The sequence below is a fragment of the Nomia melanderi genome, chromosome 8, assembly GCF_051020985.1.
Source record: "Nomia melanderi isolate GNS246 chromosome 8, iyNomMela1, whole genome shotgun sequence".
NCBI lineage: Eukaryota > Metazoa > Arthropoda > Insecta > Hymenoptera > Halictidae > Nomia > Nomia melanderi.
This window is the reverse complement of record NC_135006.1, coordinates 17262477-17286428: the sequence shown is the minus strand read 5'-3', so window position 1 is coordinate 17286428 and position 23952 is coordinate 17262477. Positions and strand designations below refer to the sequence as shown.

The 23952-nt window shown below is 35.3% G+C and overlaps 6 protein-coding genes and 1 long non-coding RNA gene across 10 annotated transcripts; 4 read left to right on the top strand and 3 right to left on the bottom strand.

Annotated features, from left to right (window-relative positions):
* The first annotated feature begins 333 nt into the window (after positions 1 to 333).
* Coq6 (ubiquinone biosynthesis protein COQ6, mitochondrial) lies at positions 334 to 6444 on the top strand. The gene is made up of 8 exons (XM_031969795.2): positions 334 to 520; positions 627 to 817; positions 930 to 1169; positions 5211 to 5318; positions 5385 to 5447; positions 5535 to 5845; positions 5944 to 6226; positions 6310 to 6444. Exons 1-8 carry the CDS (start codon positions 334 to 336, stop codon positions 6337 to 6339), a joined length of 1413 nt encoding a protein of 470 aa, XP_031825655.1. The 3' UTR covers positions 6340 to 6444.
* pyx (transient receptor potential channel pyrexia) lies at positions 1113 to 5230 on the bottom strand. The gene is made up of 6 exons (XM_031969781.2): positions 4257 to 5230; positions 3893 to 4191; positions 3635 to 3817; positions 3291 to 3576; positions 2835 to 3212; positions 1113 to 2750 (listed from the first exon to the last, which is right to left on the bottom strand). Exons 1-6 carry the CDS (start codon positions 4371 to 4373, stop codon positions 1215 to 1217), a joined length of 2799 nt encoding a protein of 932 aa, XP_031825641.1. The 5' UTR covers positions 4374 to 5230; the 3' UTR covers positions 1113 to 1214.
* A 159-nt stretch (positions 6445 to 6603) lies between the features above and the next one.
* On the top strand, positions 6604 to 9515 carry Adck1 (aarF domain containing kinase 1). Of its 2 annotated transcripts, XR_004234359.2 has the most exons (3): positions 6608 to 7142; positions 7229 to 9073; positions 9315 to 9515. XR_004234359.2 is itself a non-coding variant. In XM_031969792.2 (2 exons), the coding sequence occupies exon 2, from the start codon at positions 7279 to 7281 to the stop codon at positions 8845 to 8847; it is 1569 nt and encodes a 522-aa protein (XP_031825652.1). In that variant the 5' UTR covers positions 6604 to 7142; positions 7218 to 7278; the 3' UTR covers positions 8848 to 9074. The 2 variants fall into 2 exon arrangements, 1 of the variants encoding a protein (XP_031825652.1); XM_031969792.2 differs by lacking the exon at positions 9315 to 9515 and having other exon boundaries at positions 6604 to 7142; positions 7218 to 9074.
* A 30-nt stretch (positions 9516 to 9545) lies between these two features.
* LOC116423975 (uncharacterized) lies at positions 9546 to 10284 on the bottom strand. The gene is made up of 3 exons (XR_004234360.2): positions 10059 to 10284; positions 9883 to 9998; positions 9546 to 9808 (listed from the first exon to the last, which is right to left on the bottom strand). It is a non-coding gene; the product is annotated as an uncharacterized LOC116423975 (long non-coding RNA).
* A 314-nt stretch (positions 10285 to 10598) lies between these two features.
* LOC116423918 (uncharacterized) lies at positions 10599 to 19878 on the top strand. Of its 2 annotated transcripts, XM_076370154.1 has the most exons (4): positions 10599 to 10767; positions 11650 to 15320; positions 15393 to 16984; positions 17066 to 19878. In XM_076370154.1, the coding sequence occupies exon 4, from the start codon at positions 17554 to 17556 to the stop codon at positions 17986 to 17988; it is 435 nt and encodes a 144-aa protein (XP_076226269.1). In that variant the 5' UTR covers positions 10599 to 10767; positions 11650 to 15320; positions 15393 to 16984; positions 17066 to 17553; the 3' UTR covers positions 17989 to 19878. The 2 variants fall into 2 exon arrangements, with proteins under 2 accessions (XP_076226269.1, XP_076226268.1); XM_076370153.1 differs by having other exon boundaries at positions 11650 to 16984.
* On the top strand, positions 10774 to 11643 carry LOC116423891 (uncharacterized). The gene has a single exon (XM_031969607.2). It carries the CDS (start codon positions 11001 to 11003, stop codon positions 11403 to 11405), a length of 405 nt encoding a protein of 134 aa, XP_031825467.1. The 5' UTR covers positions 10774 to 11000; the 3' UTR covers positions 11406 to 11643.
* Positions 19622 to 23328, bottom strand: Cog4 (conserved oligomeric Golgi complex subunit 4). 2 transcript variants are annotated; one of them, XM_031969675.2, is made up of 10 exons: positions 22942 to 23328; positions 22656 to 22853; positions 22199 to 22573; positions 21913 to 22121; positions 21647 to 21842; positions 21324 to 21571; positions 20958 to 21180; positions 20620 to 20886; positions 20372 to 20557; positions 19622 to 20308 (listed from the first exon to the last, which is right to left on the bottom strand). In XM_031969675.2, the coding sequence occupies exons 1-10, from the start codon at positions 23002 to 23004 to the stop codon at positions 20051 to 20053; spliced, it is 2223 nt and encodes a 740-aa protein (XP_031825535.1). In that variant the 5' UTR covers positions 23005 to 23328; the 3' UTR covers positions 19622 to 20050. The 2 variants fall into 2 exon arrangements, with proteins under 2 accessions (XP_031825535.1, XP_031825536.1); XM_031969676.2 differs by lacking the exon at positions 22942 to 23328 and having other exon boundaries at positions 22199 to 22568; positions 22656 to 22805.
* Positions 23329 to 23952: the final 624 nt, after the last annotated feature.

Below are 23952 nucleotides of genomic sequence, written 5' to 3'. Positions count from 1 at the left end.
TCAATGTATTTGCGTTTCATGTAAAACATTGTTGTACTACTCGTGCACGTCGAAGTTTTACTGTCATTCTCCTATTTTAAGGAAGGGGTTATATTGTGTATCGTTTAAATTAAACAGGGGCAAGGTATTTTTGCAATAATTAAGTGTAAGAAAAAAACATACGTCAATAAAAATAGAAGATTTATTTCAACTGATCAAAGTATTTGATACCCAACAGCGATGTAAGAAATTCTTATTGTTTACTGCAAAATGAATGTATAGTGAACAGTATCATATTTATCTTTTGAAATTGTATATTTACGTATATATAATTTTTAGTATGAAATGTGAAAAATGGCGGCTCTCGTAAAAAATTTTTCATGTTATAAAAATTTAATACAAATTCCAACGAGATCTACCACTCTTGGAACAACAACGATTGCAGCCAAACATCTTTGCACAATTCCGCAAAATGAAGAAAATTATGATATCGTTATTGTCGGCGGTGGTATGGTTGGAACTACACTTGCCTGTGCAATAGGTTAGCTTCTCTTTTCCTAATATTTAAGTCATATGTAATAAATGATCATTGTTTAGAAATTTATGCATTCGTCACAATCATATGTAATGCTTTTTCATTGTGCTAGCCAATAATAGAAGACTCGAATGCAGAAAGGTCCTTTTACTAGAAGGCAGCAACAAAGTTACGTACCAACCCCAGGAACAATATTCTAATCGTGTAGTTGCTTTGAATCAACAGACACGTACCTTACTTTCAAGCATAGGAGCATGGCAACATATAGAAGCGATAAGACATTGCCCAGTACGAAAAATGCAGGTATATTAGAAAATTGGAATAAAGTAGAATATAAAAGTATTTTAAAAAATCTTATGTTTTATACTTTACAATAATGTTATATACATTACATTAAATATAAAATTTTTAATAGGTGTGGGACGCCTGTTCTGATGCAATGATTGAATTCAATGAAGATCATTTATCAGAAGAAATTGCTTATATAGTTGAAAATGATTTGTTGTTACATGCAGTAAATAAGCAACTTGCAAAGAAAGAAAACGTAAACATAGTTTATGCCTCTAAAGTTGAAAATATTAAGTTGCCTAAAACTGAAGGGGAGGCTGCAAAAATACAATTGCAGAATGGAAAAAAATACAAAACCAAGTTATTGGTAAGTACATAAAAAATATAATGTATTAGGTATCACGTATATTACTCAGTTACTGTAATCCCTAATAACGCCTTCTACTTTGTTAGTTAAGTTGTCCAAGTGTGTGCTAATACTATATGAACATCTTTTTAATTCGGCAACTAATTCATTTAATTGTTGATTGTTATCACTGGCTGAACCAGTGCTGTAGAGTCTACTTAATCTGTAACTACTAGTTTCTGTATTTGCTCTCTTACGCATAGAAGTATTTCTATTTATACTACGATTTTTTCTTTCACTTACTAAACGATAAGTGGCCTTTATTAATTCCCTTGGTAAACGTTTTTCACGCGGATCATTTGGACGTATATGAAGCGCACAGTGATGCGGTGGACGTAAAAGAAGCGCTCCCCGCCTACACATTTTCATAATTCTACTTGGAGCATGATCCAAAAGTTTAGAAAATAGCATACCTTCCAAGTGTGCTACTAACTCTGCTCTGCGTACTAATCTATCTAATCCAGCACATCTTCGTAATTCTTGTATATCTGATACTGCTAGGCCCATCATTAAATTCGTCAGAATTACTGTCACTAAAATGACAAAACTTAGGAGCATTAAGTGTGCTGTACCTGAATATAATACTGGTGCACTTTCATCAAAATATACATCTTCAAATTCTAATTCTCCAGACATCATTATGATAGTTTTCAATAAACCAACCAAAGGATTGGCAAAAGATTTATAATTTTTATGTAATACAGTAAAGCCTAAAGAGAAACCGATTATAAGGCACATATAAGCACCAAGGAATTTAAAAAAGTTAATTGAGACTTGTGTAAACATTTGTATATAAAGACCAAACATTGGAAATCTTCCAACTACCATCATTAACTCTATCCAAATTAGTAGTATGCCTAGTGCTGCTACATGATGTTGCCAATTATAAATTGGCATAATTATTACTACAATTGATACTAAAACAACGCTCCATTGAAGCCAATTTTCCCATCCCTTGATATAAGACCATAAGCCATGAGCCATTTGAAAGAACTCCTTACAGGCAAGACTTATGGTAAATATCAACACTGGCCAGAAAAGTATTTTTCTGAGTTTCTCAATGTTCCAAAAGTATGTAACTGCAATATATGCGGTAAAAAAGGCAACAAAAATGGAATGAAATATCAAACTTAATAAGAAAAATTTACGAATCCTTAACCACTTTAAGTAAAGAAAACTTTCGCACAATGGATGTTTTAATACATGTCTTTGTCCAACTTCTGCAAGGCATAGCATTAAATCCATTTCCCCTCTACCACCTGGTACCAGTGGTCTAAAATCTAATCTTAACTCGCAATCAACATCTCCCAATTCGTGGTCGTGTAAAGAAATTGCTTGGTCTAAACGCGATATAAATCGTGGTAACACATCCGGTGTTCTGCGTACAATAAAACTCAATGCAGAAATACCACCTCTCGTTCTAGCAGTAACATCTGCTCCTTTCGATAATAGCATCATCACTGTTGATGAACTTTCGTTTAATGCAGCAATATGTAAAGGTGTATAGCCAAATTTGTCTGGTTTGTTGATCGAAGCACCAGCCTTTTAAGACAGAAGTATATATACTTATATAGTTTCAAACGTATAACAGATTCCCAATGTAATTTTTTAAATCAGTAAATTAACCTGCAATAGAATCTTGACCAACTCTATTCCTCTAGTAGCTTTTGCAACAGCAGCATGCAAAGGAGTGCGCCCGTCGTTATCTTCTATATTAACATTTGCACCAGCATTTATAAGTACATCTAAGGTTTCTGCCGATTGAGATAAGGCTGCCAAGTGCAGTGGTGTTTGCCCTCTTGAATTTTTTACTTCGCATACAGCACCAGCATCTAATAATAATTTTGTGCATTCTGCACTACCTTCTTCCGCTGCTAAATGCAACGGTGTTGACTTCATAGAACTAAACTGGACTCTCACATCTGCTCCATATTTTAACAGTAATGTTGTACATGTAACAGAACCCAGACTAACTGCTACATGTAAGGGTGTTTCTGTATAAACCTGTGTAGTCAATGTCGATTAAACACTATTCAAATGTAAATTTCATATAATATTTTATATGTACACAAATACAGATACCTGAGGGTTGTTGGGAGAAGCACCTGCTTGTAATAAAACTTCAACACAATCTCTTGCATTACTTAAAACAGCATAGTAAAGAGGACTTTTTCCAGATAATCCGGCATTTACATCTGCTCCTGATTTTATTAAACATTTAACACAATAGACATCTCCAGTGGCAGCAGCACAATGCAGGGGTGTATACTTTTTATTAAAATCCCACTCACATGGATTTGCACCATGCTTCAATAACTCTTCTAAAATTTTTACTGAAGCCGCACAGGCTGCTAAATGCAACGGTGTCCTAAAAATGAATGCATCATTATCTTTAAATTTGATCTTTTTATTATGCAATTTTATACCTGCCGTCGCTGTCTCTAGTTGATGGTTTTACATTTTTGTCTAACAGAGCTTTTACCAACTCTATATGACCCAGAAAGCAAGAAACCAAAAGATAAGTGTTTGGCCATCTCTTTAAAAGTCGTGCAACAGTCACACTACCGGGCGCTTCGTGTTCAAAATTTAATAATGGATTTTGTATGTGTCTACATTAAACATAATACTTAATAGAATTAGGTGCAGTATAATTGTCACAATCATAAATGTAATAAGCACTGTACCTATATTCGTATGAAGACGTAGAAATATTCTTAGCATGTAATACCATTTTATTTCCATCAGCATTTAAAAATTCATTTAAAGTTTTACGCCATGTATCACCGTATAGAGTTGGAATAACGGAAAGTGCATTTTCTCCAGCTGGTAGATTAGAAAGAGCTGAAATAATTTCCTCTTTACTCCATGGTTGTTCTTTGGTCATTTGCCTCTCTCTTATGTGATAGGCGACCGAGTCAGAACTGTTTTCTGAACTTATACTGTTATTTTCTATATCGTTCATCCAAATGTGTTCACAGTCTTCCTAAATTTATGTGTACATGAAGAACGTTTTTCTATACAATGTCTAATTGCTTTTTCTATACTTACAGTGTCACTAACAATAATAGAGGGTGTTTCCATTACATTAGCTGTATTTGTATTTTTTTCGGAAATACGGTTGTTTAAGAGTTTACTTAGAAGAGGTTTCTTTTTTAGGATTGACATTCCACTTATGAATCTTTTAAAGGATATTTGAGAACTCAAACAGTTACATCATCTTGTTATTTATCATTATCCAGAATATAAAAAGTAAAAGTATTCACATATTGTATACTACATGCCTCAAGACTCAAATACTTAAACACTATTTCAGTTGACTGTACAGTTCAGAAGAAAACCACACATGTTCCTTGGTGTTTATAAAACAGAACTGGCATATATTTAGCTTGCACTGCTTCTTACTACAAGTATGGAGCCTAAGGAAATTCCTTGTTACAAAATATTTCTTCTACACGATATTTCTTCTGCTATTAAAATTAAAGATTGGTGCATACAATTTATCTGCACATTACGTTTTTCACTTCCAAGACACACTTATTCATATATCTGATAACAACATCCTTTGAGGAAATAATTGCACTTAAATTTTTCTCCATAATAAACAATGTGTGTACATGGTATGTTGCACAATTCATGTATTGTATTTACACAATATTTTAAATTACCATGTTTGTATAAATATAAAATTACATAGTTATTATGTACATATGCATCAATACAAAGTCGAAATATTTATAATAATATTAGAACAGTGTATACAAAGTAATGCATTTCTTCAAGGCCAAGTATAAAGTAGTTTAAAATGCGATTAGTACTTCTACTGAAGTCTGACAGAGAACTGAAGTTATTTCCAGACATATTGCTAGTCCCTCTTAACTCTTCCCCTTCCTACAGGCATAATACTGCCATTATCGTTGCACAAGATTTTAATTCTTTATTCAATCATGTCTTATTAAATTGCCATTAATTTTTAATAAATATTGCACTTCTAAATCATTATAGATTGGAGCGGATGGTTCAAATTCACTGGTACGACAATCCATGGGTGTACAATATGTAAACTGGAATTATAATCAATTAGGTGTAGTTGCTACTCTCAAGTTATCAGAGGTAATTATTGTAGTGTAAAAAATCATTCTTTTTTTTAAGTTTATAATAATTCTATGTCTATTTCAGCCAACAGAGAATATTGTTGCATGGCAGAGATTCCTTCCAACAGGTCCAATAGCGCTACTTCCTGTAATTTTTATAAACCACATACAAATTTTTATTTATAAATTAGTTACAAGTAACTGAATGTCACATTGATTCTTACTTTTATTATAGTTAACGGACTCACTTAGTTCACTCGTATGGTCGCTACCAATGGACGAAGCGAAGAGACTTTTGAAAGTTCCAAAAGAAGAATTTGTTGATAGCATAAACAGTGCTTTATGGAAAATATATCCAAAAGACGGTATAGTTGAAAGTGGCATGCGAGCTCTTCAACAATTACTCGAAGGCTTATCGTTACAAACGGGTATTGTAAGACAATTGCAACCGTCAGTATCAGCTATTGTAGAAGGATCGCGTGCAGCTTTTCCTTTACAATTCGGTCATTCAGTATCATATGTTCAGACAGGAACTGCCTTGGTCGGGTTAGTGAAGAAGCAACATCATGATTTACACTTTAGTAATGTTATAAGTTAACTACAGATGTCTGTTCACATGAATTTATGTGTAATAAAATTCTTAGGGATGCAGCACATAGAGTCCATCCATTAGCTGGTCAAGGTGTTAACTTGGGTTTTGGTGATATAACAGTATTAGTTCAACTTCTTGCGGAGGCTGCTATAAACGGAGCATATTTAGGTGATATATTGTATCTGAGAAAGTATGAAACATTACGACAACGATACAATGTTCCAACAATGCTTGCTATTGACGCGTTACATCGCTTGTACAAAGGAACAGCGGCTCCTGTTGTCCTCGCCAGAAGTTTAGGGTTACAATTGACGAATGCTGTTCCATTGTTAAAAGTAAAGGACAAGTAATGAATACGAATCAAAACTGGATAATATCTTTCATTGTATATTTATTGCTTCTGTATAATTTATTTCAGAGAGCCATAATGGAACATGCATCTGGTTAAAGTAGAGTCAATGATGTGAAGTTGATGACAGTGAATCTAAAATCGATGTAAAGTATAACTTTGTAATATATGCTGTTTTTATAATAAATACTTTGTTAATGATTATTTATGATCCATAATTCAGTTACTTAACACTAAATGTACCGCTCAAATGACCGGTTTTATCATTTTATTGAAAATTCTGCATTTTATTTCATCTGATAAATAAAAGAAATATGCTTTTTTCAAGGTTTTTTGTACATTTTTAATTTTAAGTATTTACACCTTTACAACAAAATTGTACATAAAATTCAATAGACTTAATATTGTGTTAAATGTTTTAACCTTTCGATAAAAAACAACGAATTTTAAAAATATATAATATATTTGCTTAGTATTTAACATGTTATATGGAATGTCACAATAACAAAATTCAGACTGTAAAGGAAAACCACACGTGTTTTATGCAAATTTGTAAGCATACCACGTGTAGAATGAATAACAGTACATGAGTGAATACAGGTTATCATGTTACTTTTTCAAAAGAAACTGGTATATAAGAAATCAAGCGATAAAACAATTTGGAAATTTTTAGAGGAAAAACCGAACAAGCAAATCATTTTATAAGAAATAATTATCAATACAGAATTTCGCTCTACTTTCGTCATATAAATAGTTTAGGTTATTACATGACCTTTGACGTTTATGAACAATTTTTCAATCAGAAAACTCAAGTGTATTACATAACTTTTTGTTTTTAACTAACTTTATGTTGTGTAAGAACAGGTTATTAAGAAAACAAGAATTTCAGCTATATTTTCAGGGTAAGTTTATTTGATGACAGATTGTATTCAATTGACATCCATAACTTAATATTTTTACAAATAATTCAAATAAAGTTTAATTTCAGGCTCATTATACAAATCATAGACTGTTTATTTTATATACAATTAACTGACAATGTTCAAGTACAAAAGATTATTAAAAACAGCTATAGTTGGAATAATTGGTTTTCGTACATTCGCATCTCTAAGAGCTAATGAATATGATTTAGGATCTATAGGCATTGTAAGACTTGGGCGTGCTGCAACTACTGTTTTTATAATAGGCAGGCATTATCAGAATGAATTATATGGAAGTAAATTAGATAAAGATACTCCGGAATATCAGAATTTAAAATCAAGAGTACACAAATATGGAGCAGAGAAACTTTTAGAACTCTGCTGTGAAAATAAAGGTGTTTATATAAAAGTGGGCCAACATATTGGGGCATTGGATTATCTATTACCATCAGAATATGTTACCACTATGCGGGTATTGCATAGTTCTGCACCACAATCATCTTTCAAAGACGTATTAACTGTGATTAAAGAAGATTTTAAGAAAGATCCATACGAAATATTTGAAAGTATTGACCCTAAACCTTTAGGAACCGCTAGTTTAGCACAAGTCCATAAAGCTGTATTAAAAAATGGCAATGTTGTTGCTGTTAAAATACAACATCGGTCTGTTAAAACAAATTCTTATGTAGACATAAAGAGTATGTCAGCTTTAGTAAAGATAACATCATTAGTCTTTCCTGACTTTAAATTTGATTGGCTTGTTGATGAAACTAAAAAGAATATTCCAAAAGAATTAGATTTCATGCAAGAAGGAAAAAATGCAGAGAAAGTTCAAAGTATATTTTCACATTATCATTGGTTAAAAATACCAAAAATCTATTGGGATATTTCATCGCATCGTGTTCTGACAATGGAATTTGTTGAGGGAGGTCAGGTCAATGATTTGAAATACATTCAAGACAATAACTTAAATCCATACGAAGTCAGCAGTAAACTGGGTCGACTGTATAGTCATATGATATTTATTTCTGGTTTTGTGCATTCTGATCCTCATCCTGGTAATATATTACTTCGAAAGAAAAATAATGAAGCAGAAATAATTCTTTTGGATCATGGATTGTATGCAGATCTTTCTAATGAATTTCGATGGGAATATTCTAAATTGTGGTTAGCAATATTTGATAGCAACAGAAATGCAATGCAAGTGCATTGTGCTAAATTGGGTGTTCCAGATTTGTATGGGTTGCTGGCTTGTATGGTATCAGGTAGATCTTGGAAGGCAATTATGACTGGCATACAGAGAACTAAATATGATATTCATGAAAAGCAAGAATTCCAAAGTGAAATACCAAATTTGTTACCAGAAATTAGCGATGTACTTCAAAGAGTGAATAGGCAAATGTTATTAATTCTTAAAACAAATGATCTTGTACGCTGTATTGAACATTCCTTGCACACAGAATCTAGAATGTTTGGAATGATGGAAATGTCGAAATGTTGCATACAATCTGTTTATGGAGAACAACTGAAATCATGCAAGAATACATGGATAAAGTGGAAACTTTCTGTGGCAAAGCAATGGTCGTTATTTAAACTATCATTATATTATTTATATTTAGGAGCACTAAATTTTAATATAAAAGAATCCATAGATTCATTTATGAATAACAACTATTACGCTTTTTAGCAAAGATCTTATTTTAGAACAAATATATTTTCATTTAAATTATACATGCCATTATTTAAATAATATAATAAAATGTGTTCATGGAATATATACAAATTTTTTGTACTAAATGTGCTCAAGAGTGATACATTTACCTAAAAATGTACAAACATAGTAATACCATCTTTGTTGGATGTGTAAATTTATTGTACAATAGTAATAGTCAAATTTTTATGATATGCATTATGTATGTATATATACATAATATATTATGTACATAGCTATGTTGCATGTAATTTGTCTATAGTCATTTATTTATTGAAATAATAAAGATTATATGTATTGTATGGGTGTAGACTAAATAAATCAATATATATTTCGACACCTATTAAATTTAGCAAACAAATTATATGCAATTTATGTAATAATGCAATGTACAAATTGTATTTTTTTTTATATAGTTGTTAAATAAAATAATTGTTTTTTAGTATTTAAGGATCATAATGACTATAAGAATGGAGTTAAAACAAAGGAAACACCGACGGAAATATCTTTTCTAAGAATTCTGAATGAATAAGCTCGAAATGCATTATCGTCATTCGTGAGTCATGCAGTTCATTCCCGTTTTGTTAAGTCATTATAAAATAAAACTAAATATAAATGCCTCGTAAGCTTACAACATAATATGACCTGTAATATTAATAAAATGATGAGAAATAAAGAGAAAATTTTCGTAAAAACATACTACGCGTCTTACTCATATTGTATTTTAATTTATAAATTATATAGTACTCTCAACAGATACAATTTTTATCCAATCCTACATTAATTTAAACACCTCAAGGCGTTCAATAAAAACAATTCTTTTTTTATAGAAAGAAAATAATCTACAGAAATGAAAGCGTCCTTCCTGACACATTTGTTGAGGGTATACACAGTTACTTTTCCCAGCGTTGCCATGTTTTCTCATTTATATGTAATCCTAGAAATTTTACATTGTATATTTACATTTACCGTACCATAATGATTTCTTTTTTATACAATCCTAGTACCCACAAGAGTATCGATGATTTTATTTAAATTAATAGTTTTTCTAGTCGACAGAAACATATACGCATTCTTAGATTTCCGATTCTATTCCAAAATATATACTCAATATTTACTGCGTATACCTGAAAGTTTCAGTAAGACGGAAATTTAATCGGAAACGTGTTCAAACAAGTTCTGTTTACCTTACAAATACAAATATTTCAACTGCATTATTTAAATACAACAGAAGCGTCTAGCATCGCGATAGAAGTCTTCAGCTTCAATCTACATTCAGAATATACAACATTCCAATTTTCTCTTCCATAAAATGCATTAATATCTACGATGGGAATACACAATAAAGCATAAAAGATCTGGAAAAACCGAAAATGTTATAGAAACGCTGAAGGATACATCATTGATCGTAACGACGCTAAGAAACTTGGCAACGCTGTACAGTATCCGCAATGGAAAAGCATGTGACGTTCATGAAAAAGGACGCACGATTGGTGGCGTAGTTGACCGCGCAACGCATTCCTACGCCGTAACTGGTTTCCGAAATCGAAGAATATCGAAAAATCCCGACGAATGTACAGGCATTTTCACATTGAAAATATTCCACGCGCGACGGCAGATCGATCGAGTGAAAATATTTTCAAAATACCATCGAGAAATACCGTTAATAATTAATTTAGTCGGGGACTATTTGTTATCGATCGCGCGCAGGTACACCACTTAGCAGCGAGCTCGGGGATATATAAAGGCCCCTCCAACGGGCGTAGCCCTGGCATTTCCTGAGTCATCATCGAGCGGTGAAGGCTGTATCTCGCTCGCTGGTTCAAAGTGTTTTTCGAGTTTGCCCACGGGATTTCCCTTCCGTCGTTCGACGCGAGAAACACGAGCCAGATACAGGTTGGTGTTCTTCTTACTTATTCAGTAAATTAGGTGAGAAAGTTTTAAGAACGTGAGAGAGCGTGTTCGCTTTGTATATTCCCCATCGTTTTTCGAGAAAACGAAGAAAAAGTAAAGTAAAGTAAAGTAAAGTAAAGTAAAAAGATTGCCGGACGGTTCCTCGTTACCTGCACGCGAAAAGAAGATTCATGAGGGACCCGACGCTGCGCGCGCAACAAGAGAACTAATCCAAGATGGTGGCCAGCGCGAGACCCCGAGAGATCGACGTTGACAAACCCAGCCACACGGAGCAATTAGCGAATTGGATCAGTAGAGTACGTTGCAAGAAGCTGATGTGCCGTCGAAATCGGAAACGTGACCTACGCGTCGAGGCGGTGCTCACTTGCGCGCTGTTCAAGGCCGAGCACGAGCTGCGCAGCAAGCAATTGTCAAGGATCTCGAAGTGGCAGCAGTTGAAAAAGCAGCTGCTGAAAGAGGCCGAGTACTCGAGCTGCGACTTCTATAACGGCGAGGACATGAAAAACCAACGTTCCTGTCAAGAGGACGATCCGTGGCGAGGTCCTCTGTGCCCGGAATTGAGCAGCCTGGACTCGTTCATGTCGAAATTGGGTGAGATTAAGGTCCCGCTCCAGCGATGAAGAAAGGAACGAAATTGGACCGCGTCCTGGTCTGGAAAACCTAGGATAGCGTGTCTTTGTGGATCCAGTTTTGAAAGAAGACGTCGTCGTCGTCTGGCAACCGTGTCGATGGGAAATATTGCAACGTTGCGATTAAACGGCGTCTAGAAGGCCGCGCCTTGTAATCGGTACCGCGTTGGTACCGAGGGATTAGAAGTCGCATCATCACTATCCTGGTGTATATCTGGCTGTTTTTTACTTGCAGTCTCACCGTTTGAGATGGCAATGGGACGGGCGGAGGGAGTTGCTGTTTGCAGCGATGCTGGGGGCATACCGCAGGGGAAACAGGGATTCCATGTTCTAGTCTCTACGCCATTCACCAGTTTGGTTTGTAAACTGTATCGGAACCAATGTATTTCTCTTTGCAGTTTCTATTATCTTCTTTATTTATTTTTTTACCATCTTGAAACGATACGAATATATTGGAAGTTTATAATGAATTCGTTTTGTTAATAATGCTTGAAGAAACATTTGATCTCGGATATTATATTTTTGTTTTTTCAGAGAGACACAACGCTTTTTGTTGAAATAATGATAATGATAATAATTGTACATTCGTTGTAGATGTGTAAATTTAGGATGTACCTTGTATTTATGATATTTAATCGATAGATATAGTCGACAGAACTGATTGTTATTCCAAAGACTTTTAGGGAGAGCTTCTTTAGGTTTAAATATATATATATATTTATAGAAAGCGTGTTTAATTAAAGAAATAACTAAAATCTGTACAAAGTATTGTGATACAGCAGAGAAGAGAAGAAACGATTTTAATACAATAAATGTGGACAAAGAAAAGTTGACAAATTTATTCTGTGAAACTTTTTAATTCACCATTTATTAATACCGACAATCCTTTTCAGTATGGCATACACCTTACAAAATTGTATCGCACGCAACGGATACCCGCACACATGTCGTCCAGGCTGTTGCTCGTCACCGACGACGTCATTGGCCTCTATCTCTATGTATCCATAAGAAAAATGAGATGAGAAAGGAGTGGTGAGAGGATTATTAGTATGGGATGAGAGGACGGGGGAAAATTGTTTGATTCTAGAAAAGTTGCGCATCGAGTATTGCGGCTGAGAGAGTTGCACGGCGGTCAAGTCATACAAACACCTTGCGTTCACACACTTCCATATTTCGACCAAGCCATCAACTATTCCCAAAGTCATCTGGCCGTGTGATGCACAGGCGCTCACTGCGACAAACAGCAGCAACAAAACTTGAGCCCTGTTCGGTGAGCTATTCCCTTCTCTCCATTACCTGTGCAAACCGTATTTTCTCAGGTCCGGAAAAGGGTTTCCCCCGACGCTTGCATCGCTAAACGTTATACAATGCACAAGTTCTGCTTATTGACAATAGAATGTGAAGTCGTCTAAGCTGGCTAGCCCAGGAACACACACTGCAAAATAGGTGCCCCGTTTCAATTAGGCTAAAAAGGGCCCTCGAGGTATGGAGAGAGTGTAACTCGTTGCATGTCCGTTGATTCGAGACGGCCCAGAAACGACAGATATTTATCGCAAGTAGTAACAAATACTTACATTTTCAATATGAGCATGCGGAACGAACAATTTAAGAAAAGAGGCTCAGATCGAGTGAACAATTTTTATACGCGTGGTTATATTGGTTGTGTTGTATCTTTTTTGTTTTTTTTTTCTCTCTGTGGGCGTCTTTTGCCCTTGGATAATTATTTTCACAGATTCGGTGATGCTGAATTATTCCGTGAATACTAGGACAAGGAGATGCGTGTAACGTATGTTCTAGATACAAAGTAAAGTAACGCTAACGAGAAGTATCCAGATATTATTGAGAGGGCGAGAGAGAGGGAGAGAGATATATCAGTTGACATTAGTGCGTGAGGATTAAACGGCGTTATCCAAAACGCTTTCGGTTGAATTTTATGGGACTGAAGGGGGGAAATCTTTGAAAACGTTTCTGTACCAGGGAAAACGATTCGTCCGATTCACAGTGTGCGGAGTTATTCTTTAATTTTGACGACAAAAGTAGGAAAACGATGGCATTGCGGCAGAGATATCAGCAGATAATAGTTCCTAAACGATGTTTCTAACTTAAGGAAAACGATACGATGCAATATTTATTTAATTACAAAGAGAAATGTGTACATGTCGATAATTTGGACATCTTGGAAAGCAGGAGGGAATTTCATTCGTACATTTATCATTAAAATAATAATGAAGGTTTGGCATACATATGAATGGTTCGAAACGAATTCGCTCCTGCATGCTGGAGCATGGTATCACAACATATATCACCATTTATTATAATTTTTTTTATTCAATATCGTTCTACATGTGTTGGTTGGGTAGTTTCTGCTCAGATGTTTTTTATACTGCAGGAATACGTGAACCATTCGTACTCTCTTCGGATGCACAACTCTGAAACTGCTAGAAGTGGTAATTTTCTGTTACTGGAATATATCGCGCGCTCGTGTTTCCAAAGGTGCATCATGGTACGTTTAAGTAGAGAAAGGTGGGGCAAACGGGGGTGGAAAATACTATGTTTCAGCTGAGAACTGGGCTAAAGAACTCGTGTAAATCAACGTGCAGTAATAAGCTGTTCACAGTTAGAATCTTAAAACTGGATCCTGATACGTAATCCCACCGAGTCCGCTTCGCGATGAAGACACTTTCTGAATATTAAGAGAATAGTATTTTCAATGAGAAATATGTATGTAAGCGTAATGAGAGAGAGAAAAGGTAATCATTTAACATGCTGAACAATTCATGTTATGTAAATATTAGACGTATTTGTGGGAGAACTTTCTTTGGGGATGGGCTATGCAAATTTTATGTAAGCTGCAGGACTGAAGCTGTGCATACCTGTATATCGCAGTGGATGAGATTATTCAAACGGAATTACTTCTTGACGCTGGACCGTGTGTGCTATTCGTTCTTCTATATATAGTAGCAGCAAGATATACTTCTACGGTTTCAGTACTAAAAATGAATGCAAGCATATCGTGTTTATTGACAAGCATGGTAATTTGTGCAAGGCCCTTCACAGTTTCGTTTCTCATGATTATATAGAAGTATTCAAGATGATTCGGATATACTCGTCCAAGGAAGAAGCGAGAGAGAGAAGAAACGTGTGTGTGCATCACAAAATCGATTCCCTTTAAATTATATCGTAATAGTATCTTATCTTCATAAGGTATTTTAGATATCAACCAGGTGATGCATTTTGATATATTTTCTTTAGTACATATGCATAATTTACTTGCTAGACATTTCTGTGTATATATATCACATCGTGTGAAGAAATTTTGTTGGTAGGTTAGGGCGGGAGGGGGGGATATAACAATTTACTTTTTTTTCACAGACCATATTAGGAGATGGACGTCTGTTCCGAAGTTTTATTGTGAGATCAACTGAAGCATGACAGAGTATTCCTATATAGCGTTAAACTCGTGAATATGTATAGATGTTGTATGTGTTGTTTGTCATTTGGTCAGCAAGTTAGGATAGTGTTCGTATGTTTAAACAACAAATTTGGGGAATGCTTATTGGAGAGTGGATTTTCCTGGTTTTCCCTTCAGACGGTACAAAGGAAACGCCACGTTTTAATTCGAATTTCATAAAACAGTCCTCTCTGATGGGGTACAGTTCAGAGAACGTGTATGTATGTATTGCCCACATGAATATTATTTTAATTACGCTGTTAGGAAGAAGATGTTGCATTCGATTAGCACAAAGAACTAATAATATCTACTACACTCCTCTGGATGAATTTCCATCATGCTTGAAATACGAATATATGGCAAGTCGTTACAAAATAATAGCTTGTGCTTTATAAATGCAAAGTAATGCATAGACGAATAATTATGCACATGAACATCCTCCCGGCTTCTATCAGGTAATGGCCCCTAACTATAATTTTAATTGGACTTTTTCATCATGTAAAAGAGAATTGACATAACCATTGCAGATTCAGTACTCCTTGTAGAATTCTTTGCACAATAACGTTCATAAATGTTGTGACTAAAATTGTTCCTTAAACACATGATTATCATGATTCGAAAAAGACAGTCTCTTATTGCATAGAAAGATTCGAAAATGTATGACTACCGGAAATTGTTCTATTATGGACCGAACATGCGTTAAATTGTTTTGAGAACGAAATGCATATCAGTCGTGGAAATAGTATTTACCAAGTGCACAGAACAATCATAAAATAGTAGTGCAGTGAATCCTTGCTACCCGCTAATGCGCTTGTACATTGAACTGTTGTTGTTGTGCTAAAATTTATAAGAACACAATTATGGAGAATGCAGCAGCTCAAGCTTTTACGATAACAAAGCATACACTGAGTGTGTGAATGATGCTTGGTAAAATAGCCTCTACATAACGTTGGATAATCTAAAAGTATGTTAGCAAAATGGTTTTTAATCACTATGAGACTTCGGTGAGTGAAGTAAGTGTTCAACGTGTACTTGAAACAGCGAGGAGTTCTTTTATAGCCAATGTTTAGAATAACATAAAATGGCATTAGCTTCTTTTATGATTTGTTGTTGTAATGCTCAAGTGTTACGTTTTATGCTTTGATGATGGCTTTCCTTGATTCAGTTAGAATGTGCTCTAAACTTTACTTCCACAGTTAATAATTACTATTGACGTGTGTATGATTCTAAATGGGCACATGATTAGGCGAAGAGACAAAAGGACAGTGCATTAGCCCAATGGAAATTGATTAAGGAATAATATCTTAATGATATAAACATTGTTCGTAATTGTTAGCAATTACATGGATAACAATTGGATACTACTTCAATGAAATGATTAGGATGAGTTAAATCTTAAAGAAGCTGTATGAAATTCAAACACAATTCGTTTAAAGGACACAAATTCAAGAAATTGGTTAGTTTGTTCCAAAGCAATTTTGAATTCATTTGGAACTCTATCATGGGTATTTGTAGGCGTGAATTTTTTTACTTCCGTCTATCCGTTTCGAAACAGCTAACCAAGTGTTTTAGAACCCGTTTTCCGAGTATCGAGATCGGGCCGATGAAGAGGGCGAGAGATTTGCTGTAGCAGGATCGAGTAATACACTTCTGAAGTCTAAAATAAGCGGGTTCTTCCACCCTTCAGCGATCTGCGTATGGAGTTAGTCTATTGGCTTGTCGCTCTGTGATTCTATCGATAGTTGGATATATATACCATCATCTTGGAAAAGTTTGGAATGGGATTGTAATGAATATGCACTCGACTTTCTGCTATGGTCTGAGATGGCAAGGATGAGTGACGCGGCGGCGGCGGCGGTACATTGTTCCGTACAATATCAGTACAAAAGGAGAGGAGAGGAGAGAACGGACTCTTGGGAGGCTGAATAATTCATTCGTGTTCGTTGCTGGATTGCGAATTGCTGTTGCATATAAACCCGAAAGCCGGTTCGAGACGCCATGCGTTTTCTTTTCGAGTTTTCAACAGGCTCTGATGGATGCTTTTCTGCGGTTTGATGGGACGCGAGAAGTCGTCGATGCAGAGTTCCAGCAGAAACGTCTATTTCTTTTTTATATAAAAGTAAGGAGTTGTACAACACAAGTATGTTTGAAGTACGTTAAGTCCGGAAACAAGATTAATCGGGGACGTATTTGTTTTCAGATTTAATTGGTAAATGCTGCGATTACATGTTGGGGTTAATGATTACTTTCTGGCATGAAAATTTTACGATGCTTCTAGTTTTTCTTAAATTTTCTCGTAATAGCAAAAATTAGATCGACACAAATTTAAGAATTTAGACAAACTGGGATGCAAGTAAAATTATTTACCTTACTAATAATATTGAATAGGATCGTATATCCAAATTGTATAAGGTCACTACAAAAAATCAACATGAAGATGCGCAACAGTTATGAGAATACTTGTAAAATCAGTATTGTTAAAAGGAGAAATTGCCAATTCTTTTAATGCACATTTGGAGTTCAAATCGAATGGCCTATTGACCGACACGAGAAATGTGATGACGGGGAAATATCAATCTCAAACTTTATTGGATATACTATAAAATATGCGTGAAACTTTCGGCAGCATAAAAAAAAGCTTTGTAATAGTACTTTGTACTTCTTGAGTATAAGAGAAACCATTGGTACATGATATCTTGGGATGAAAAAAAACTATTGCATGAAAAAATTGTCAACGTGGGACTTCGTTGTATGGAGAAGAAGAAACAATCGACGCGGGACTTCGAGGGATGGAGAAGAAGAGGACTTCATGGACTGGAGAAGAAGAGGACTTCGAGGGATGGAGAAGAAGACGACTTCATGGACCGGAGAAGAAGAGGACTTCGTGAATCGGGGAAGAAGACGACTTCATGGACCGGAGAAGAAGAGGACTTCGTGGATCGGGGAAGAAGAGGACTTCGTGGATCGGGGAAGAAGAGGACTTCGTGGACCGGAGAAGAGGAGGACTTCGTAGATCGGGGAAGAAGACGACTTCATGGACTGGAGAAGAAGAGGAGGACGACTTCGGGGACTGGAGAAGAAGAGGAGGACGACTTCGGGGACTGGAGAAGAAGAGGACGATGACTTCGGGGACTGGAGAAGAAGAGGACGACGACTTCATGGACTAGAGAGGAAGAGGAGGAGGACTTCGTGGACTGGAGAGGAAGAAGAGGACATCGTGGACTGGAGAAGAAGAGGACGACTTCGTGGACTGGAGAAGAAGAGGACGACTTCGTGGACTGGAGAAGAAGAGGACGACTTCGTGGACTGGAGAAGAAGAGGAGGGACGACGACTTCGTGGACTGGAGAAGAAGAGGAGGGATGACTTCGTGGACTGGAGAAGAAGAGGAGGAGGACTTCGTGGAGTGGAAAGGAAGAGCATTGTCAAACACACAGTCTTTCGTCGCGGGACTTCGTGGGATGGAGAAGAAGAGGATCATCGTGGGGCGGAGAAGAAGAAGCTATCGTCACGGGATATTGTAGAATGAAGAAGGAAAACCTGCCAACGTCGGGACTTCGCGGAATGCAGAAAAATAAACTGCCAACGTGGGACTTTGCGGAATGCAGAAAAATAAACTGCCAACGTGGGACTTTGCGGAATGCAGAAAAATAAACTGCCAACGTGGGACTTTGCGGAATGCAGAAAAATAAACTGCCAACGTGGGACTTTGCGGAATGCAGAAAAATTGAACTGCCAACGTGGGACTCCGGGGAATGGAGAAAAAAAATTATTCCAACCAGAACTTTGCAGGAATGGAAAAGAAAAAGTTGTCAACACGAAACTGAAGCTTTAAGGCATAAAGAAAAAAAAACTCTACGCAGGATTTCGTGAGATATAGAAGAAGAAACCAACAGCATGCGACTTTGCGAATTGAAGATGAAACCAGCAACGTGGGACTTCGTGGGATGAGAAACAAGGGAACACTAGCAACGTGGGACTTCGTGGGATGAGAAACAAGGGAACATTAGCAACGTGGAACTTCATAAGATTGAGAAGAGAAAGTTACCTGAACCAGAACTTTGGGAAATGGTGAAGACAAAGTTGACAACGCGAGACCAAGTGAAATTGGGAATATGATACATGAACAAAAGTGAAATTGTCAGTGGCAGGTTCTTCTACATAACAGGTGTACCTACGTCTTCCTGACAACAATCCTTTCAATTCAATGTACTCGGTACTATCGTAAAGAGACAGTAGATACATAACTTACAATTTATTTATTTATTTATTTATTTATTTTGGGTAGCCTGCAACCTATCTTTTCTATAAAGTATTTAAAAGAAAATAAGGAAACGTTGTAAATACACATTTTAAAGTCGAGAATGGAAACAAATTTTTGTTAATTATTTCTATTGCTTGATGAAGTATTAGGAAGACATAGGATGGACTTCATGGAATTATCGCCATGAAATCACAAGGAGCCAACTTTATGGGAAACTAAAGAGGAATCGGGCAAGAATGGTTTTTCGTGAAACATCAAAAAAGGACTAGAAGAAGATGACATCATGGGACACCGAAGAGGAGCTAGAAGAAGACGACATCGTGGGACACCGAAGAGGAGCTAGAAGAAGACGACATCGTGGGACACCGAAGAGGAGCTGGAAGAGGACGACATCGTGGGACATTCAAGATTAGGCAATTGCGTTTAGAAGTTTTTGTAATTGTAAATTTTTTTTTATTTTAATATACAATCTATTCTGTGATATTTTAATGAAATTTTTATTTCAGCTAATATTTATTATTCGTTAGATATTCTTGTTTCAGATTCGTTTACACACAGTTCCTAATTAAAACAGACTGTGATACATATTTTATATATTTTATAAAAGATTGTATGTACTATATGTATGAAGAGTAAAGAAATTTAATGAGAACTATAATTTATTTTTGATATGTAAAAACCATGTATTTATGTATTTGTAATATTTATGTATCTTTACCATAAAATTTGTGAATAAATAAATAAACGTAAATCGTGCGTCTACAGTGCATCTATACCTTCTATGTAATTCTAAGGAATAAATTGAAAGAGCAGGATTTTACTAAATTAACAGATGAATAGCGTTCAATAAGATATTTAATTTTTGTTTAAATTGTATAATTGTACAGAGTAGTAAATAACAAGTTCGTTAAAAATATTACAAATTAAAGCTTTAATCTTTTGATATCTTCTGTACGGAAATCAGTTCTTAAAGATGCGATGCGACGAACTTCACCAGGAGTCAACCTCCACGCAATTGCATCTGCGCCACAATAATCCGCCAATTCTTCCACTTTTTCGACGCTTAATATTGTAGCTATTTGTGTTAATCTTGCAAATTTGTCACGTATGGACCAAGAAGTAGCAGCAGCTAAATAGCTTGCCAATGATCTTATCTCTTTATCAAGTATAAGACCTCCAGCCTAAACAATTAACGTTGAACATAAAGCAATTATTAAAAGTTAAACAGTATACACTATGCTTACTCTATTAAACGTGGATTTAAGTACAACTTTCTCTAGTCGCGCTGTAACTTCAGCAGTGAGAAGACCGATTAAAGCATCGTAATTGGACGTGGTCAAACTGTCTTTAAAACTTCGAAGTAAGCCTTCTAAATTGGTGACTAGAGTTTGTACGAATGGCTCTTCCGTTTCATATCTTAATAAATCGTCCTACAAATATTTACAGCATATGAAAATAAGAATTGATGTACGAATATTCTCGTTTGATGTACCTCATTGACATGATGATCCACGGATAAAAATGCGTCTACCCAGGGAGTGACCCTTGGTTTAACAGCGCTTACTCGGAGCTGTTCTAATCCATAGTCGGTGACAGCTCGTAAGATCGATATAACACCTTTCAAACCGGATAAACAGCTGTCGATCTTACCCCTTTCTTTATCTTGCATATTCGGAAATGTCGCATCTATTTCAGCATTTAGACTCTTGCACAGGGTTTCAACATATTCGATGCTCACGTCGGTATTATTTAAGTAAGCCTACGTTGAATAATAAAATTTTAAACTTAGATAATTTAACATATAGCTTTCCATAGTTTTATCAATGTTACCAAGAACATTAGCCGTGCAAGTTCTGTGTCCGAAGTTTGCAAACGACCATGTTGAATACTTGTTTGAAGAGCACTGTATGCTTGAGCCAAATCTAAATATCCAGCTGGATACCCTTGACGCAATCGATTTCTTAATCCATTTGCAAACTCTCCTTCCAATATACCGCAAGCCATATTAACCACTGCACAAACCCCATCGATACTCCAGCTGGACATGGAACGCCTGTAAAAATATGATATTGGTAAAATGTAAATTAGAACACTATTTACATGGTAGTTTTTATGCATGATCTGAATTTAGTAAAACCGAATAAACTGTTATTTAAATTGAGGGATAGGTGTATATATTTATTATAATTTAAATACCTTATACATTTTTGCACGATGAAGAAAACATCATCCACCATGCTTGATGTTTCTTGATCCTGATCTAAGGTATCCATTCCCAATGCTTTGTTTACGCTTTCCTCAAGGAAATATCTTTCCAATGCGAGATACGCGCCTAAGAGTTCTTGCATTCCACGCGCTAAATCGGAGTTGCTAATTACGTTCTCAAATTCATTTATTAAATCTTTGCACTGTGCATCGTCTACTGCACTAATTTCTATATCGTTCTGTAGTCAAGATGTTTAATCTGATTAGAGATGCAATTTAAAAATTGGATAATATAAAATAGATGTACTGCTCACTTTAACTCTTCTCCTTAAGAAACGTATATATAATTCTGCTAGTGAATGCATTATAGTAATTTCCCCTAATAACAAATCAAATTCTTTCGGATCTGCTCTTTCTGAATTTGGTTTTCGAAGATAATCATTTACCATTTGTACTTTCTTGGCTATACATCTGTGCTTTGTAAATTCTGCAATAATTTTTTTAACTTGCCTGTAGAAAAAATGGAATGATGATAATAATAAGTTCTTCCATCATCTTTAATCTTAGATATATCCTTTACCTATCACATTCTTTCTGCAGAATAGAAATTGTCATTAGCAATTTTCCAGGACCATAGTATGTTTCAATTATTGGTTGATGTATTTCTACAATACGTGCGATTCCTTCAAATAGTAATGTTATAGTATCAGCAAAAATCACAGATGCTCTTTTGTCATTGCTCTTAATTTCCAAAGCTGCTTTCAAATTTTTTTGTGCTGTTTCATGTAACTAGTATTGTAAATATATCTTTGAATGAAATATGTACTGATACAATTAAAAATATATACTGATCCCTTTGTTATTACCTTTGAACATAAGTAACTACAAAATTTCTTAAGCCCTTCGGAATGCATGCCCAATAGAGGAAATATTTTGAAAAATCTTTCAACAGAAGCAAGATCTTCCGACTTCACTGCTTCATCAAATTTATGTGTAATCACAGTTCTAAGTTGTAATGCTGCTTGTTGCAAAGTAATTAAGGAACTACTTATATTAGCATGGTCCATTGAAATATCTTCAGCTGTTCTTTCCAACAATTGTTGATCCATTGACAGATATCTATGTACATGTGCAGCTCCTTGTTCATAATCTTCATTACGCAATGCCATGGCTACACCTTCACTACATAATTGTAAATCAAGAATATCATTTACTCGTCTCTGACATTCATAAACTCTGCTCTGTCGATGAAATATTTCTAATTAAAACTTACACACCATACATTACTAATAATATAAAAGCCCATGGTATGATTAAACCTACCCTTGCTAAATCTAGTTGTCTTACTTTGGCACTCACATTTTTCGCCAATTCATTAGTACGCGCAATCATATTATAAAACTTCTCACCTTCCTCTCGTACTACAATTACATTAGGTAGCACCTTGCTTATATTTTGAAGTTTTACTTCTACGTGACATTGTCTTGAAAGAATATTTTCCAAAGTTTTCCTAGTCTTAATCTACAAATCAAGAGTTGCTATTGAAACAACAAATCTTATATTAACAAAACAAACGGAAAGAAAATAACAAGATGAAACAATAACAAACCTCATCTTCCGATAACTTATCAAGTATTTGTGTTAAATTCTGTTGGTTTATGGGTAAGTCCATGATATGCACCGTGTATTTCAAAAACCAACAGAATGTGTCTATAAAATATTTCTTTTATACACAAACCACTGCAACAATATGTGACAGTTCTATTTGAAATTGCAGTATTTCCTTAAGAAAAGCTTAATGTATTCAAAGAAGGTACTACATGACATCAATAATTAAACATTCACTTTAATTGTACTGCACTCTTCAAGCATACAAATTTCATTTTTATTATTTATCAAAGTTGTCATTGATTTTTCATAACACGTATTATAGACGAGGTACAGGATAGACACAAACGTGCAAGTAAATTTTTCTTACACGCTCTCGGGGGTTCTAAGACCCCTTACCAATTTAATATCACGCTCTGCCATATCGACTGAAGCTGGTTATGCATGGCAGCGCTACAAGTGACAGGAATTGGAATCAAAAATATAGAAACTTACATAAGACCATACATAAACGAATTTTTGTCTATGGCTTCAGGGGTCTTAAGACCCCCTTACCATTTCAATGACGCACTCAACGTTACCGATAATACAAAATATTTATGCTCGTTTTTTCCACGAGTGTCATACGATTTAGCTGCAAAGAAATATTTATTTAATCGAACATATTGAAAAGTACACTAAATAACTTCCTGCATCATACACGAAAATCGTAAATATTATTATTTAAATAGTTACCTATCGATGATTGCACACTTCACATTTAAATTACAAAATTATCGCAGCCAATTAGCCTAACATAATCCATCACAGAAAATATTCTACTTGGGATAATGTTAGTTGCCCAGGTCTCACCACGTGGAGGTTGCTGCGAGGAGACCCTGGGGAGCTGGGTGGAAATTTCATTCCACCGACCTCCCGTTCTACATCTAAGTCTTATCTTTAACGCACTTATTGTTAACGCACTTATTGTTAACGCACTTAATAATAATCCCACGACGGCTGTTTTCTTTCT

Coding starts and splice junctions, on each gene's coding strand:
- Coq6 (XM_031969795.2), top strand. CDS start 334: ATGGCGGCTCTCGTAAAAAATTTTTCATGTTATAAAAATTTAATACAA. Junction 1,170..5,210: donor AATACAAAACCAAGTTATTG/GTAAGTACATAA, acceptor AAATCATTATAG/ATTGGAGCGGATGGTTCAAA. Junction 6,227..6,309: donor ATGCTGTTCCATTGTTAAAA/GTAAAGGACAAG, acceptor AATTTATTTCAG/AGAGCCATAATGGAACATGC.
- pyx (XM_031969781.2), bottom strand. CDS start 4,373: ATGTCAATCCTAAAAAAGAAACCTCTTCTAAGTAAACTCTTAAACAAC. Junction 3,818..3,892: donor ACGTCTTCATACGAATATAG/GTACAGTGCTTA, acceptor TGTTTAATGTAG/ACACATACAAAATCCATTAT. Junction 3,213..3,290: donor CTTCTCCCAACAACCCTCAG/GTATCTGTATTT, acceptor TTGACTACACAG/GTTTATACAGAAACACCCTT.
- Adck1 (XM_031969792.2), top strand. CDS start 7,279: ATGTTCAAGTACAAAAGATTATTAAAAACAGCTATAGTTGGAATAATT.
- LOC116423891 (XM_031969607.2), top strand. CDS start 11,001: ATGGTGGCCAGCGCGAGACCCCGAGAGATCGACGTTGACAAACCCAGC.
- LOC116423918 (XM_076370154.1), top strand. CDS start 17,554: ATGATATCTTGGGATGAAAAAAAACTATTGCATGAAAAAATTGTCAAC.
- Cog4 (XM_031969675.2), bottom strand. CDS start 23,004: ATGGACTTACCCATAAACCAACAGAATTTAACACAAATACTTGATAAG. Junction 22,574..22,655: donor GACAACTAGATTTAGCAAGG/GTAGGTTTAATC, acceptor TTTCATCGACAG/AGCAGAGTTTATGAATGTCA. Junction 22,122..22,198: donor GTAGTTACTTATGTTCAAAG/GTAATAACAAAG, acceptor TTACAATACTAG/TTACATGAAACAGCACAAAA.